Source organism: Canis lupus, chromosome 5 (assembly GCF_003254725.2).
Source record: "Canis lupus dingo isolate Sandy chromosome 5, ASM325472v2, whole genome shotgun sequence".
Lineage (NCBI taxonomy): Eukaryota > Metazoa > Chordata > Mammalia > Carnivora > Canidae > Canis > Canis lupus.
The window spans coordinates 80,640,767-80,658,902 of NC_064247.1; the positions used below are offsets into that span (position 1 = coordinate 80,640,767).

General features: G+C 38.3%; 1 protein-coding gene across 5 annotated transcripts in view; it reads right to left on the minus strand.

Moving 5' to 3' along the window:
- The window catches only part of TANGO6 (transport and golgi organization 6 homolog), a 200,397-nt gene that overhangs the window by 100,254 nt on the left and 82,007 nt on the right, over window positions 1–18,136 (minus strand). For all 5 annotated transcript variants that reach the window (XM_025426651.3, XM_025426653.3, XM_025426655.3 and 2 more), the window contains one exon: window positions 15,476–15,533. In XM_025426651.3, coding sequence (XP_025282436.1) covers window positions 15,476–15,533 — 58 coding nt within the window. The remainder of the gene's footprint in view (window positions 1–15,475; window positions 15,534–18,136) is intronic.

Here is an 18,136-nt window from a genome sequence, read left to right on the forward strand (position 1 = left end):
ACTTAAAAAAAAAAAAAAGAGTAAAAACAAAACAAAACAAAACAAAACAAAACAAGAAAGCCAAACCCAAATTGGTTATATAAGATTATACAGAAGTACTCTGCAGCTATGGCATAAATCATAACATCTTTAAATAAAGGCAGGAAAACATCTTTAAATAAAGGCAATGGAAAGAATTCTTTCATGAATTTACTTATTAATAGAATGCATACTATGTGCCAGATACTGTTACTAAGTCATACAAATATAATAGAACAGTGCCTGTCTAGAGAAAGAGACAAATACAAGACTGTTGATATTGCAAGTTGGGGAATAATGAGAGCATAGGGAGGGAGGAGTCAAAAAAGGCTGTGGTGCAGGGGTAGGTGGGACTTTCTGGAGAAGGGATAAGTGAGCCATGCTACAATAGGCACCAGGCTCTGCAACTCAGAGCTAATTTTACTTTTTGGACATTCTATTTGTTTTTTTCCAAATCTGCTGCACCAGTTTTGGTTGTTTCCTATCCCTGAAGATATTTTCTTTTATTTATTTAATTTATTTATTTATTTATTTATTTATTTATTTATTTATGATAGTCACAGAGAGAGAGAGAGAGAGAGAGAGAGAGAGGCAGAGACATAGGCAGAGGGAGAAGCAGGCTCCATGCACCGGGAGCCTGACGTGGGATTCGATCCCAGGTCTCCAGGATCGCGCCCTGGGCCAAAGGCAGGCGTTAAACCACTGTGCCACCCAGGGTTCCCCTGAAGATATTTTCAAGCTTGTCTTGCATTTCTTTGAATATACTACTATACCTGGCTACTTCATAATTTGTGTGTGACGATTCTAATATCTAAAATCTTCTGGGTGCTTTGGTAGCTCAGTTGCTTAAGCATCTGCCTTCAGCTTGTCATGATCCTGGGATCTTCGGATAGAGCCCCACATCAGGCTCCCTGCTCAGAAGGGAGTCTGCTTCTCCCTCTCCCTCTGCCCCTCTGCACCCCCTCTGCACCTTCTGCTTCTGCTTCTGCTTCTGCTCTCTCTCTCACTCTCAAATAAATAAATAAATAAATAAAATCTTTAAATAAATAAATAAAATAAAATCTTCTGGAATCTTGTTTCCTTGTGCATGGGCATTTTGTGACTATGTATTTGTTATTGTTCATAAAGAAATGTAAAGTAATTATTATGGGAGGAGAGAATGGAGAGTTGCTGCTTAATGGTTACAAAATTTGTGTTTAGGATGATGAAAATGTTTTAGAGGAACAACCCAGGTGGCTGAGTTGGTTAAGCATCTACTTTTGGTTTCCACTGGGGTCATGATCTTGGAGTTGGGGGGATCAAGCCCCACATCAGGCTCTGTGCTCAGCAGGGAGTCTGCTTGGCATTTTCTCTCTCCCTCTACTCCTTGCCCTGCTCATGTATGTGCATGTGCTCTCTCTCTCTCTCTCTCAAATAAACAAATAAACCCTAAAAGAAAAAAGCTTTGTAAACAGCTATGACACAACATTGTGGATATATATGGTAAAAATGGCAAAATTTATGTTACATATATTACCACAATAAAAAAATTTTATTACTAAAAAATTAAAAAATAAAAAGTAGAAATTGTTAGGGGGTTCTTTGGGTCTAGGATGAAGGTGCCTTCCTTCATAGGAGATACACTTTTGTTTCTACAAGATATCCATACATATTACCACTACAGAAACTTCAAACTCTAGGGGTGCCTGGGTGGCTCAATTGGTTAAGCAACTGACTCTTGATTTCTGCTCAAGGCAAGATCTCAGGGTCATGAGATTGAGCCCCATGGCAGGCTCTGCACTGGATGTGAAGCCTGCTTAAGATTTTCTCTCCTTCTCCCATTGCCCCTACCCCAACACCTCCCCACATTCTCTTTCTCAAAAAAAAAAAAAAAAAAAAAAAAAAAAGAAACTTTAAACTCTAATTTCCTGCTTGAAAATTTTTTTTTCTCTGCTTGAAATTTCCTGAATCCCAATAATATAAATCTGCAGAGAAGGTGGTTCACTCAGTGATTATAACCTTTCAGGGACAGGTTTTCCTTCCTTACTTCCTCCTGCCCTGCTCAGTGCCAAGACAATGCCCTTTCACGCCCTTCTGATCCACCTGAAGGTGTATTTATTTGGGGTCTAAGCTTAAAGCTGGAGGTCTTCTATTAGAAGTTGGATTTGGGCTTTCGTCTCTGCAACTCTCCTTCAAAGCCTAGAAACTGGGGATCCCTAGGTGGTTCAGCAGTTTGGCGCCTGCCTTTGGCCCAGGGCAGGATCCTGGAGTCCCGGGATCGAGTCCCATGTCGGGCTCCCAGCATGGAGCCTGCTTCTCCCTCCTCCTGTGTCTCTGCCTCTCTCCCTCTCTCTCTCTCTCTCTAAATATATATATATATATATATATATATATATATATAATGAATAAATAAATCTTTATTTAAAAAAAGCCTAGAAACTCACAGCTTAATTTCTTCAAATGCCCTCAGGGAAAGTGAAGGTTCTTACACTCAGTTTACCTTTCAGGATTCTGGCTTTTTCTTAAGATGTTGGTTTGGTGAGTCTCTGCTTTCTTGTTGGTTCTTTAATGCTTTTTAAATATTTTAAATATGTTACCCTATGGGATGCCTGGGTGGCTCAGTGGTTGAGTGTCTGCCTTTGGGTCAGGGCATGATCCCGGAGTCCTGGGATCAAGTCCCACATCGGGCTCCTTGCATGAAGCCTGCTTCTCTTCCCTCTGCCTGTGTCTCTGCACCTCCCCCCCGCCCCGTGTGTATCTCTGATGAATAAATAATATTAAAATAAATAAATAATAAATAAATGTTACCCTACACAATGATTGTTTTCAGCAGAGCTGTCTCATCATTACCAGAAATGGAAGACAGAAATATACTTTCTTCTAGGTTTTGCCTGGTTTGAATATAAGACTTAATGTCTTAATTCACCTGACAAATATGGTACATGTTGAGGTTTCTTTGTTATTTGTAATGGTCAGCATATATTTTTCACTTATAAATTCTGTTATCCTAAAAAAGCATCTTCACTCCTGAGCCCCTCCTTTAAACTGCTGTCTCACTGTGCTAACCTTGAGGTTATTTTCATATTTTACAATTTTTGGCCCACTGACCTAACTGATCCTTTCAGCAACCTAGTAAGTGTTATATGTCACAGTTCCTAAAACATACTGCTGAAAGATCAAGCATGCTGTGCCACTAGAGAATCACAGTTAAGAGCAAAGCAGGGTGGCTCCATGAGCTGTCATTTTCCTTGTATGTCCTTGTTATGAATAGCATCTGGATAGACACATCCATATGAAATTTTGCTGCTAATTTAACCATTTGACTGTTGAATTGCAAGATAAGAAATAATGAACATGTTCAATTTTATCTGGTTAGTATTCTCTGACTTAATAATTTTGCAAACTGAATCTCTTTATAAACTAAATATAGAAAAAATATTATTATGGTCTGGTTTCCAAGCAACCATTTCATTAAGAAAAGCTTCACTTGGGAAAAACATCTGTTTGTCAGTAAGGTTTTGCTGTCATCATACAATTTCACGATGAAAAAGCCATGGTCACCCTGTGCCTTGGTAATCCCTAGTTGTGAAAAGGTCAACAGGGGGTACTACAACAGAGAGAGCCATCTGTTTCAATCTGCACTAGTCCGTGAGCCTTGTTATCATGAAACAACTCAGTTTTCCTAAACAGCCACATAATTTAAAAACATTACCTTCTGATTATAAAAGCAATAAATGTTCATACTTATAAAATGTGAAAAATGTAAAAGGGCATGAAGAAGAAAATAAAAATCATTTGGGTTTTTGACACCTTCTTATTGGATCTCATTTCAAAAATAGATTCCACTGCTAAAAAAATTATTTGAAAACCACTGACCACAATTCACTTCATATGGTTTTACCTTTTTCATCTGTAATTAGGATGTTTTTCATAATGGTTAAGGGCTCTGTGTTGAAACTGACTTTGGAGATTGGTAGAGATAGAGATTTGCTGTTGTTTTACAAGCAACAGAATCTTGTTTTCACATGATATCTTTAAAGGAGACTCAACGAAAGGGAAAAAAGCAGAGCCCTCTAGTTAGAGTGGGGTTGACTGGTGGTCTGAGTCCACACAGCCTACCCTCTTTTTCACTGATCCTAGGGTCCTTTTTTAAAAAAAAAAAAAAAAAAAAAAAAAAAAAGATTTTTATTTATTTATTCATGAGAGACACACAAAGAGAGGCAGAGACATAGGCAGACGGAGAAGCAGGCTCCCTGCAGAGAGCCCGATGTAAGACTTGATCCTGGGACATGGATCACGTCCTGAGCCAAAGGCAGACACCAACACCACTGAGCCACCCAGGTGCCCTGACCCTAGGGTCCTATACAATATAGGCATTCATGTGGTCCTGACTGTGTGCAGGCTCCTCCGAGCCACAACACTGCACCTTTGCTGTCCCCTCAGTCTGGGGAATTCTTCCCTTCCTTCTTTGTTAGATTCATACATATTAATCTGCCAGATCTCAGCTTATGGGTCACTTGATCCTTCCCCTCTCTATCAGGAAAATGTTCCTAAAACAGGATCTCATACCACTGTGTACTCTTTCTCTATAGCACCTGTCAAAGTCACATTTCACATTTGTTCATGTGATTACTGGGTTACTACTTGCCTCCCACCATCTCCTCCCCTCCATCAAATGTAAATTCCATAAAGGCAGGGAATGACTTTTTCTTAGCAACATACTGAACACGGTGCCCACAGGAGATGCTTGATAAATCTTTAGGGATGAATGAATAAACATTTTAAGCCATTAAGAAAAAAAGTCAATCGCCAAAGATATTTTATAATTCTTTCTGCCCTTATCTAAAGCAAGGTTACCAATAATGGAAAATAAAAGTTGGACATCAAGTGCAAACCTGCTTCCAAAAACAGACTTCCCCTAAGAAAGAAAACTTTAGCAATCATGCCCTGGCAGGTGGACAGGAGGGATGACCTAATTAGGTCTTTGGTAGCTCAATGCCTGTGATCCATTCCCTGAGGCTCAATTCATCCCCAATCTTCCAACTTCTTCAGGGACATGAGAGACACCACAATGTCACGAAACCAAGCACAAAGATCTAATGTAAGAATCTAATGATGAGTTGCCAAAACTGTATGGACACCATTTAAGTGCACTTTTCCCAAGTGCACTGCCCAAGATCTTGACATGACTGAAGAAGGAGAAAATGATGCTTCAATTAGTTAAAAATGTTAAACTTATGACTCAGCAACAAAAGGAACTATGTCAGGGTTAATAAAAAATATAATTGGGCTTATTAAGTGTGTGAACAGTTTCAAGGATCATCTTAATCACTTCTGGTGAGATTAGGAATTTTAATTTATATTTGGAATAAAGGGGCCCACAGGCTGCTTGCTGTTTAGTTTCAGAAAGAAAAGCAAGGACAGGGCACCCCTTTCGCCGCTACCTCAGAGCAGTTCCAGAACAGATGGATTCCTTCAGATAGTCAAGCTAATATCATACTTAAGCATAAGTCTAAGGAGGAACTTGCTATTTTACTTATGAGTTCTCTCACTAGTTTATCTTCCTGAACTCACCTTCAAATTCCAACTTTGCTAACTACAGGGTGGCTCCCAAGCAAAATTTCAATAGCTATTCTGTAGAGAAGGTACTTACACCTTCTTAATGGCTGGTGAAGTAGACATTGAAAACAACTGAGTATCCCACTGTATCTCTTATGACTGCAGGTTGACATGAATAGGAGGTAAAGGAGCCCTGGAAACCAAGAAATTAAGAAGTATTTACATGCTTAGCTGAAAATGTCAAAAGCCACTGGTTCCAGGGTTTGATTCACTGTGAGAGCAAGGTCATGATAATTTAAGAATGGTGAGAAAATGGAATGGAGAGAGGAGGGAAATACAGAGGTAGAACTTGGCTCTGGAGTTGATTCCAGTCTCCATCTCTCACTGGTTGTCGTTTTACAGGTAATAGCTTGGAACTTCAATTTCTCTGTCTGAAAAACGGGGAGATGAAGATATGACTCTCACAGTGTGGTGAAGAGTAAATGAGATTATATAAGCTACATCTGATATGTACTGGCACTCAATAAATCTGGGGTGAAAATAAGAACAAAGGAAGTGTAAGTAATAACTATAACAAGCATGATAATAGCATGACAATCCAGGAAGCCCATCACCAAGACATTACTGGCAGGCTGGCAACAATGGCAAGCCTTTAAAGACTCCCTAGAACCCAAACAGAACAGCTTGGATGCCTTGCTTTGGCATTCCAACAGCTTCTGCACTCCAGTCCAATCCCACTCCTCCCTTTCATGCTCATTTTGTTCCACTAACAACTTGAAGGGCTTATCTTCCTCTACACTTGCCCTATTCTTGCTCATTCTTCTGCCTCTGCTTTTCTTTCAATCTTGACTCCCTCACTGTAGCTCCACACATCTCAATACTGTCTGTCCACCCCTCAGAGTCCTAGGGGCTCCATGAAAAACTACTGTCCTGAATTTTTTAAGTTTATTATTGTATTTTTTTTTTAAGATTCTATTTATTCATTCATGAGAGACACACAGAGAGAGAGAGGCAGAAACACACACAGAGGGAGAAGCAGGCTCCACACAGGGAGCCCGATGTGGGACTCGATCCCAGGTCTCAGGATCACACCTTGGACTGAAGGCAGCGCTAAAATGCTGAGCCACCCAGGCTGCTCAGTTTATTACTGTATTTTTAGAATTGCAGAATTCAGTGTTTTTTTAGTATATTGACAAGGTTGTGCAATAATCACCAATATCTAATTTCAGAACATTTTCATCACTCATATCTATTATCAGCCACTCCCACCACAACCCTCTCCTCCCATCCTCTGGCAACACTACTTTACTTTCTATCTCTGTGGGTTTGCCTATTCTGGACATTTCACATAAATGGAATCATACGATATGTGGCCTTTTGTGTCTGGCTTCCTTCACTTACCATGTTTTCAAAGTTCATCCATTTTGTAGAATGAATCAGTACTTTATTCCTTTTTATTGCTAAATAATATTTCATGGTGTAAGATATACCACATTTTATTTATCCATTCATCAGGTGATGAATATTTAGGCTGTCTTTACTTTTTGGCTATTATGAATAATGCTGCTATGAGCATTCATATATAAGCTTTTGTATGGACATGTGTTTTCATTTCTCTTGGGTATGTATCTCGAAGTGGAATTGGTGGGTCATATGGTAACTATGTTTGACTTTTTGAGAGCTGCCAGACTGCTATCCAGAGCAGCTGCACTATTTTACAGTTTCCACCAGCAGTGTATGAGGTTTCCGTTTCTCCAGAGCCTCATCATTCATATCATTTTAAAGTACGTTATTTTTAAATGTCACTTATTGTAATCAGAAAGGCAACAAATACCAAAAGTTCTGTATAGAAAGCTATGCATTTACCTGACCCACAATCTCTGCTGATACATTGCTGAAACAATCATGATCATCAGCAGGAAGAAAGGCAGGCAGTGTGAGTCACACACTCAGATTCCACTAATGGAAGATGAATTTCAAAGATACACATAAAGATTGCTTAAAAAATAATACCGCACACATTGCCAAATGAATAACCCCCCCCAACACAAACACACCACACTCATATACACAAATCAAGCAAACATGAGATCAGCATATTATTAAGTTATAGAAAGGGTTGATTTATAGTGAAACCGTTTCCCACTGGCAAGCCTAGTTCTCCTATATGTAAGACCACCTAGGAACTCAGCCCTTGTGCCTGAGAACAAGAACAATGTGTGCACTAGGATTAATTATTTTTCCCTATTGCAGGAGCATCCTCTTCAGAACCAGAGAGAGTTAAGACTCAAATTCTGATGCTAACAGTATCGACATTACTCTGGGCTGGTTTCTTAATGGTTTTGAGCCTCAGTTCCTTCATCTGTACATAGGGCTAATACCTAACTTGCAAGGTTGCTGTGACTGGCACAGTACAGGCCCTTAGTAAGTAGTAACTTCTATAATATTTACTGCCATTTCTCTTACATGGCAATTATCCACGACAATCTTGGGCAGTGAAAATAACTAACCTCGAAGTCGCCAGTTCATCTTCTTTTACTTACAGGTAAAAGTACTAAACTACTAAATACTCTGATGCAAATCTGAATGTTTCAATTTTCAGTTAATAGAGAAAACTACTGGATAGATATTTGAAAAATAAGGCTAATGTAAGACTCAAGTGTTCTGGACTTTAAAATGCAATCTATAACTGGAGGGAGAGAGAGAAGGCTATATATATATATATATATATATCACTAGGGCTGCAGTAAGAGAAGGTAAAGTGGAAAAAAAAAGAGAGAAGGTACAGTGAACTGGGATTCCCAAAAAAATGGGTCTCCACCACCCTCCCAACTTCTGTGACTGTAGGAAAGTCAATTATTCATTTATAAAAGGATTATCATATCTGCTTTTATTATATTTTGGGATTGTTTAGAGTCAAAACTTTCTAGATAATTAGGAATTATTCAATTTTAATAAATATTACTGATAATCATATGTTTTTAATCTTAAACGCACAACAATCGAGTCAATTTCTACCATAATTTGGAAAGTTCTAAAGAAGTAATCAAGTGTATTGGAGAGAAAAAAAGATTTGGAAGCCATGAACAAGGTTCAAGTTGGTTGCTACTGTCCTATTAGAAGAAAGACTTCCATTATCTAAGTCTCAGAATGTTTAACTATGAAACAGGAATCTCTCTCTTCACATCGCAAAATTAACTCAAAATGGATCATGGACCTAAGTGTAATTGTGAAAACTATAAAATTCATGTAAGAAAATATGAAAGTAAATCTTCATTAGCCAGGGTTAGGCAGTGATTTCTTACATATGACACCAAAAGTGCAATCAATAATGAGAAATATTGGTTAGACTTTATTGAAAGTAAAAAGTTTTGTCCTTCAAATACATCATTATTAAGAGAAAAGACAATCCATGGAATGGCAGAAAATATCTGTAATTAACATACATAATAAAGAACCTGTTTCCAAAATATATAAAGAACTCTTACAACTCAATAAAAAGACAAAATATGTAAATTAAAAATGAGCAAAGAATCTAAACATTTTTCCAAAGAAGGTAAGGACGTGGCAAGGAGCTCAAGAAAAGATGCTCAACATCATCAGTCATTAGGGAAATGCAAATCAGAATCACAGTGAGATACCACTTCTCACCCACTAAGATGGCTGTAATAAAAAAGACAATAGTAAGTACTGGTGAGGATTTAGAAAAATTGGAATCCCCCTACATTGCTAATGGGAAAGTAAAATGGTACAGCCACGTTGGAAAACAGTTTGGCAGTTCCCCAAAAGGTTAAACAGTTACTATATGACTCAGCAATTCTAATCCTAGGCATAAACTCAGGAGAAATGAAAACATATGTCCAAAAACTTGTACATAAATGTTCACAATAGTGTTATTCATCATCGTAACTTAAAAGTAAAAACAACTCAAATATGACATCAACTTATGAATGGACAGACAAAATGTGGTTAATCTATACAGTGGGACATTATTCAGCCATAAAAAGGAATAAGTACCAATTCATGCTACAACATGGATGAACCTCAAGAACATTATACTAAGTGAAAGGAGCCAGACACAAGACCAAACATTGTATGACGCTATTTACAGGGAACATCTCAAATAGGCAAAATGTATAGAGACTAAAAGTAGTTTAGTGTTCCCAGGGGTAAGGAATAGTGGGAATGGAAATTCACTAATACTGGATATGGAGTTTCTTTTTGAGATGGTAAAAAAGTTATAAAATTAGATAGTAGTGATAGTTGCACAACTCTAAATATATTAAAACACAGAATTGAACATTTTAAATTGGGGAATTTAGGTATAAATTAAATCCCAAATAAAAAGTCTAAAAAATAGGGATAATCTTCTACCTCTAACTACTTCAACCATTTACCAAGATAGCAGATGTGAGAGACATTATTTTAAATGCACACCCGCTAATTAGGTAGTACAAAAACCAGGTCAGGACGTAAAAGTAATCTTCCCATTTCAAGGACATAAATGGAGATGATAAACTTCACAGCACTGCATTCTGAATTTCAGTGCCAGACCCAATTAGATGGTCCTTCAAGGGATAGAACTATTTCCAGCTAATGGTTTCTCAACTTACTTTATTTGAGGTAGAAATCTGAGAATGAGATAGGGAGTTCAGCTTCTGACAAGTTAAAACTTGTAATCCTGCTTAGTTTGAAACTCTGTAAAAACAATTTCACCTTCTATCCACCTTTCCCCCTTCCGGGCCTTTTGCCTTCCCACCCCTTGGCTCTTTTGCCAGAAATGAAAACTCTTCTCTGAAGAGAAAGAGGATAGGAGAGTTAGTAAGATCTGTTTGGGCACGTCAAGATGTCTAGGTTTTCCTTACTGCACACACATAAGTATACTTTCACCTCATATGCTTGGCTCAGAGCCTAGGGTTTTTTGGGGTTTTCTCTCTTTTTCAATGAGTCTGGTAGTTTTATCCAAGGATCCTTCTGACATTGATGGGGATCACTTGGATCCCTGAAATGCTTCTGTCTCTGGTGTTGCTTTCAAAATGTCTTTTAAATAATTGAAAGTGACTGAGAGGATACACGAGCAGATCCACAGTATAATAAATAACCTGACTATAATATCTTACTAGAAGAATACTTATTTATCATATTTGTTATTGAATATCTATTTCAAAACTGAAATGTGAAAAATATCTCAAACATCTGATATACATTATGGGACCCCCAAGGACATAGTTTAACTCCTATTTTGGAAAAGAGGACTTCTACTTTTTACTTTATATACTTCCTTCTCAAATTTTTTAGAACTATGAAAATGCATTAATTTGTGTAACAATAATAATGATATAATAAAGAATGAAAAAAATAATACAAAAGGAGTCTAAAAGGGAAAGACACTTAATGGCCATAATCTAAGATTAGGCCTTTTAATTATGAACTCTGATTTGTAACTGGAACACAGGAACTTGGTATATAATTCTCCGCCTGAAGAACTTGCTACTGAGTACCCACCCACTTGGGAGAAACCGCTGCAAGAACTAAATCAACCATCACTTTCTCAGTAGGACTAAGAGAGATGCAGGCTGTCTTTCATAAAACTAAAATTTAACTCACAAGGAATTTAGTTCTCAGATGGCTATGATGGACAGATAATATACACACCATAAATTCTTACATCAGGTATCAATAAGGAACTGTTGAATGAATTAATTTATTTAATTCCTCTCTTCTCTGCCGGTAGACTGCAAAGTTGATGAGAAATTACAAAATACAGCTTATCAAACAAATTAAGCAAAAGATATGCTGTAATTTTCACATGGAGATATTTAGACAGCCTAGAAAGGAAAATTTTAAACAGAGACACATGCACACATGCATGCACATACACACACACATACAACTAAATGCTACTCAAACCACAGCCAAACACCCATTCTACTGCAGAACATTTATAAGTAGGCTGGCCTTGTCTGACTGGGAGTCCAAAATGGCCTGGTTCTTGGCATGCTTTACGCCTGGGCAAAGGACACTGGCAATTCAGGTGGGAAAATCCAGCTCTTTCCTTTCATAATGGGAAATTCACCTAAGGCCTTGGCCTTTAAGTGCATGTTACAAACACCAAAACATCAATTAATTCAAACTTGTCCATTGTGGGGACCTGAGAACAGAAATTACACCTCTACCCCCCATGTTCTTCATTGCCAAATTAACTACTAACTGATTAGCACACCAATTAAAATTACTAAAAACAAACATAAAACCAACAGTTGTGATTTTTATAGTAGACCCTAGAGGCTAATGAGCTCAACGGGTTAATCAGCTAAGGAGCTTATTCCAAACAGTAATGTTGCCATAGGAGAATGACATACCACCTCTTCTCCAAAAACCGTCCTAAAAAAAAAAAAATCAATAAGAAACATCTCCTTAGCATAACAGTATTAGAGTTTCTCGAGAAAAGTACCAGGCATTTGAGGTTCTTGCTTCACCAATTTATTTTGCTTCCATAAGTACCATTTATTGTCATGTGACTTCCTGAGCCCCAGGCATATCTTAATTCCAGGCCTCTGCCCATTCACCTGAAGGTAGTTAATTTCTTGAAACCTACTCTTGGGCACCTGGGTGGCTCAGTCAGTTAAGCGTCTGCTTTTGGTTCAGGTCATGATCTCACAATCCAGGGATCAAGTCCTATATCTAGCTCTAGGCTCATCAAAAGTTTGCTTCTCCCTCTGCCCCTTACCCTGCTTGTGTGCTCTCTTTTGGATGTGCTCTCTCTCTCAAATAGATAAAATTTAAAAACAGAACAAAACCCTACTCTTTCAGCTTCTGCTCTCAACTAGTTGTCCTTTTACCACTTTGGGTGGTCATTTTGTCTCCTTTGAGGAATTTTCTTTTTGCTTTTTAACCTGGGCATGACAAGTAACTGTTGAAGTGTTTTTAAGTATATAGTAGGTGCACGATAAATGTCTGCTGAATAAAGAATGAATTCCAAGGCTCTGGCCATTATCACTGTATGCTATCCCCTCTGCACTCTCTCTTAAGCTTTAACTGCCAGATCTGTTCAGAGCATACAAAAATTATACCAAGAAAGAAGTAGCCAATAAAGATCCAAGCATGCCTTGTGCTCACAGAGGACCTTGCCTTTTGCAGATAAACAGAACACATCAGTGTGAAGGACTGCTATTACTGGCTTTAATTCTTCACTTTTCCCTGCATTCATGCCCTTTGTTCTATGACCTGGCAGTCTGTCCCACTAAAGAAAAAGAGTCTATTTCTCTACTTCTTGACTTTTGGGCTCTGCCACATTGGCTTATTTCAGCCAACAGAATGAGACAGAAGTGATAAGATGCTAGTTTCAAACTTAGGCCTGAAGAAGCCTCTGGAGTTTATTCTTATTCTCTTACACTTCTGCCATCACCACAAAACACTCTAGTAGGCCACTGGGCTAGTGATGACCAGGAACAAGTGCAGCAGAGCTGCCACAGCCAGCCCACAGAGCTGCAGGGCAAAGCAGAACTGTCTAGCCAAACCCAGCCTGCATCAGCTCAATTCCATGGGTCTACAGATGCGTGAGTGATAATAAATGATTGGTGCTTGAAGTATTGAGGTTGAGGTAGTTTGTTACATAGCAATAACTACCTGATAGAACCTGCCTACTCAAACTTCAGACCTGAGAAGTAACATGTATCACCACATTATCTAGCAATCTAACAGTAGAAGCAGTAGTAATATAATGGTGATGATGATGATGATGATAACACTAAATTCATAACAACTAACCTTATTTGAACACTGTGTGCTAAGTACTTTTTTTAAAAAAAGATTTTCTTTATTTCAGAGAGAGCGTGTGAGAGCAGGAGGAGGGTAGAGGGAGAGGAAAAGAGAATATCAAGCAGACTCCATGCTGAGCGTGAAGTTCGACACTGGACTCAATCTCATGACTCTGAGGTCATAACATGAGCTGAAATCAAGAGTTGGACCAGAGTGCTCCTGCACTAGGCACTTTCAAGGTATTAACTCATTTAATTCTAATATTAACCTCTATAAAGTAGACTTTTTAAGATAGTTTCAGATTTACAGAATTATTCAGAACATAGCACAGAAAGTTCTCATATTTTCTACACCCAGTTGCCTCTATTATCAACTTTCACATTAGCATGGTACATTCGTCACAATTAATGAACTAAGAATGACATTTTACTATCAACTAAAGTCCATAATTTACTCAGATTATCTTTGTTTTTCCCAAATGCCTCTTTTCTGTTCCAGGATCTTATCTACCACATTACATTTTATCATCATATCTGCTTAAACTCTGACAGTTTTAACCCTTCCCCTCTTATAAAATTTTAATTTTTTTGGTAACAGTTTATTGAGATATAATTCACATATCATAAAAGTCGCCAATTTAAAGTATACAATTCAATGGTTCTTATAATATTGACAGAGTTATTCAATGATCACCACAATCAATTTTAGAATGTTTTCATCATCCCAAAAAGCAATCCTTACCCCAGCTATTAGCTCCCAATACTTTCCCCTTTCCCAACAGCCCTAGGCAACTTCTTACCTAGTTTCTGTCTCCATATATTTCCCCATTCTGCATATTTCATATAAAGGAACCATATAGGCAGCTCAGTGGTTGAGCATCTGCCTTTGTCTCAGGTTGTGATCCCAGGGTCCTGGGATCCAGCCTGCATCAGGCTCCCTGCATGGAGCCTGCTTCTCTCTTCTGCCTGTGTCTCTGCCTCTCTCTCTCTCTCTGTGTCTCTCATGAATAAATAAATAAAATCTTAAAAATAAATAAATACATACATACATACTAAGTAAATAAATAAAGGAACCATACAATTTGTGGTCTTTTGTGACTGGCTTCTTTCACTTATAATGTTTTCAAGGCTCATCCCTGCCATGACATGTTTCAGTATTTTATTTTTATAAAGACTAAGTAATAATCCACTGTATGTATAAAATACAGTTTGTTTATATTTGTGCTGTTTCCACCTTTTGGCTAATATGAACAGTGCAGCTATGAACATTCAGGTATATAAGTTTCTGCATGGACATATGTCTTCAATCTTTCTGAGTATTATACCAAGAAGTGGAATTGCTGCGTCAAGTGGTAACCCTAAGCTTATCTTTTTGATGAACTGTCAGGCTGTTTTCCAAAGTAGTTGTACCATTTTACATTTCTATTTAGCTCCCTTTTTACAGATAGGAAATTGAAGCCCAGAGAGATTAAGTAATTTGTCAAAACCCATACAGCTGAGCAGCAGAGGAATGGAGGTACACCCAGGTGGTCCATCCCAGAGTCCTAGCTCTTGACAATTACATTCTTTGGGTAGAGCCAAGAGAAGTTGTGAGATAACTGACTTTCTCATCATGTCTGATTCTCCTCCTTTAGGAAGGGTGCCTACTCTCTACATCCCTGTTTGTGATATTTCTCTGCAGATTTGGAATCCACAAATTAATGGAGACCGGGAGAACAGTAACAAAAAAATCACAAAAAAGAAATAAAATTATTGCGAAAAACATTTCGATGAAAAAATATTATATACTCAGATTTTTTTAGTTTAAAGGGAAAGCAAGGGTACATACTAGCAGTAGTCAAGTACATAAAAGGTTAAGGTAATGAGAGTTTATGTGTGAGACATTTTTTACCTCCTTGAGTGAGAAGAAATGGGTTGTGATCTATAGGATAATAAAGACCTCCTCATCATTATCAGACACTGAAATTCTATTGGAATCTTTAGGGAACCATCCAGGAATATTATTATTATGATGTAAATTGAGTCCTCACTAGGAGGCAGGAAGATGGACAAAATGACCAACAGTCTGATGGCTTGATGACTTTAGAGATTTTGTGCAAACACACATGCTACAATCTTTGGTTCACAGACTCAAAGTCCTTTAACCAGGACTAACTTACCCTGAATAGCAGACAGATATACGAAGGTATCTTCATGCTCCAAGTTCTCCAAGAATATCTGGAACCACAAAATAGAGCAGCGCTATGATTTGCAAAGAGCAAGCAGGAGACCCTTACAGCAGCCTCAAAAGAATAAATGCTTTTCTTCTTGTCTTAGCTAGACATTGGTCTGACTTCAGAATTTTGTAGAGAAAACAGTATATATGTTTGAAGTCCTATTTTTACAATAGCTAAAGGAGGGCAGCAAGTTAGGGGGAGATACTTCTTGAAGTGGCTAAGTATATACCAGAAGTAGGCATGGAAACCAAAATCTGGGGAAAAAATTCTGAACATTTTCTCCACGTATACTACCCATGGTGGACAACATTCTCATGTGTATCATGAAAGACTACCAGTCATGACACACACGATGCCAAGTTTGGGGTTATGTCCAATTGACAGCATATTTGCTATAATTTGGTCCTTTTCTCTTCCACTCAGAAAGTATATGGAAATGCAAGTGACAGAGATGTTACTGGGATAACCTTGAATCTATTCTAATTTATTTTTTTAAAACCTTTTGCAAATTTTGGCACTTCAACTGACATTAGTAATGAATTATTTTCAACAGATTATCTCACAATTTAGGAACAAACCAGGGTATGTCAACTGCAGAGGACACTGCTTATCTAGAAGCTATGACAGCAACATATTAAATTTAGGCCCTAATATGAGGGCCAGAGAACAGGAGTGGCCATGCGCCCATATTCTTCTTGCTTGGTATCTGGTGGGGGGGACGGGATGTCTGTTCCATATACGGCGATGCATCATTTGCTGGCACAGTGATTCTTGATACCAACTTGATGCTGCCGGTCTCCACATCTGCACCATGCTACAGAGAGCCTAGATTAGTTAAACTGGAAAGAAGGCCAGATTGGAAGGAGTGAGGGTCATGTAAATAAAGGAAGCTTAATCCAGGGTAGTGGCCATGGGAAAAAATAGGAAGAGATACATATTTGAGAAACTTCTTGGAAAAATAATTGACAGGACCTGATCGATCATGGACAGAAGATGAAGGTTAAATAAGTTAAAGAAAATTCCAAAGACGTTCATAGCATTCACCATCTAAACAGTTGTATGGGGGCGCCTGGGTGGCTCAGTCAGTTAAGGATCTGCCTTCAGCTCAGGTCATGATCTCAGGGTCCTAGGATAGAGCCCCATGTCAGGCTTCCTGCTCAGTGAGGGAGCTTTCTCTGCCCTTCCCCCTTGCTCGTGTGTGTGTGTGTGTGTGTGTGTGTGTGTACGCACACGCGCGCACACACTCTCCCAAATAAATAAAATCTTAAAAAAAAATAAACAGTTGTATGATGGGATATTTTTGATGATTACTCAAAGGAGATATATAATGAGGTTTTTATGAATATTTCAATGGCAACAAATCCTTGGCATATTTCTGGCCTTGGTTTTCTCATCTATAAAATGGGGATAATACCAATACTGCAGCTATTATGAGAACTGGAGATAATGTCAATTATCTGGCTCAATAAACAACAGTTATTATTTTTATTATTACTGTTAACTTATTTGAGAAAAAGGTAGGGGGACAGAGGGAGAAGTAGGAACTCAAGCAGACTCTGCACTGAGCACAGAGCCCGATTCAGGGCTCAATCTCATGACCCTTAGATCATGACCTGATCCAAAACCAAGAATCAGCTGCTTCACAGGTGCTCCAACAGCAGTTATTATTATTATACCATTGGTTCTAATACTTTAGTGACCATAGATAAATGTTTTTAATCAGAATTATAACTCTTAATCTAATGGCTGAAGTACATGAAAGAGGAACAGCTATGTGGCTCAGTCAGTTAAGTATCTGTCTTCAGCTCAGGTAGTGATCTTGGGATCCTGGGATCAAGCCCCTGAGTCGAGCTCCCTGCTCAGTGGGGAGCCAGTTTCTCCCTCTCCCTCTGCTCCCCCTCCAATCACATTCTCTCTCTCTCAAATAAATAAAATCTTTAAAAAAATAAAGTATATGAAAAAGATGATAACAATGACAGTGAGCTTTTTATTAGATGCTCATTATGTGCCTGGCACTATAACTAGTGCTTTACATATAACTAGTTTTTTTTTACAAGGTATCAGCAGGGCTGCATTCATTCCCTCTAAAGTCTCTTTTATTTTTTTAGTTGTTTGTTTGTTAAACTAAGCTCTACACCCAATGTGGGGCTTGAACTCACAAACTCGAGATCAGTAGTTGCCTGTTTTACCAACTGAGCCAGCCAGATGCTCCTACATGAACCATTTTATTTTACATCTTTCTTTTTTTTTTAATATTTCATTTTTAAGTAATCTCTACACCCAAAGTGGGGTTCAAACCCACAACCTTGAGATCAAAAGTTGCATGCTATACAGACTGAGCCAGCCAGGTGTTCCCCTAAATGTTGCAACATAAAGTGAGTCCTATTGGTATGTACCACTTTGCAGATGTAGAAATTGAGGCTCAGAAAATTTAAATGACTTAAGGGACCTGGGTGGCTCTGTCTGACTTTGGCTCAGGTCATGATGATAGAGTCTCATGTCTGGCTCCCTGCTTGGCTGAGAGCTTGCTTCTCCCTCTCTCCCTGCCCCACACCTACTCATGTGCATACATGCGCATTCTCTCTCTCTCTCTCAGATAAATAA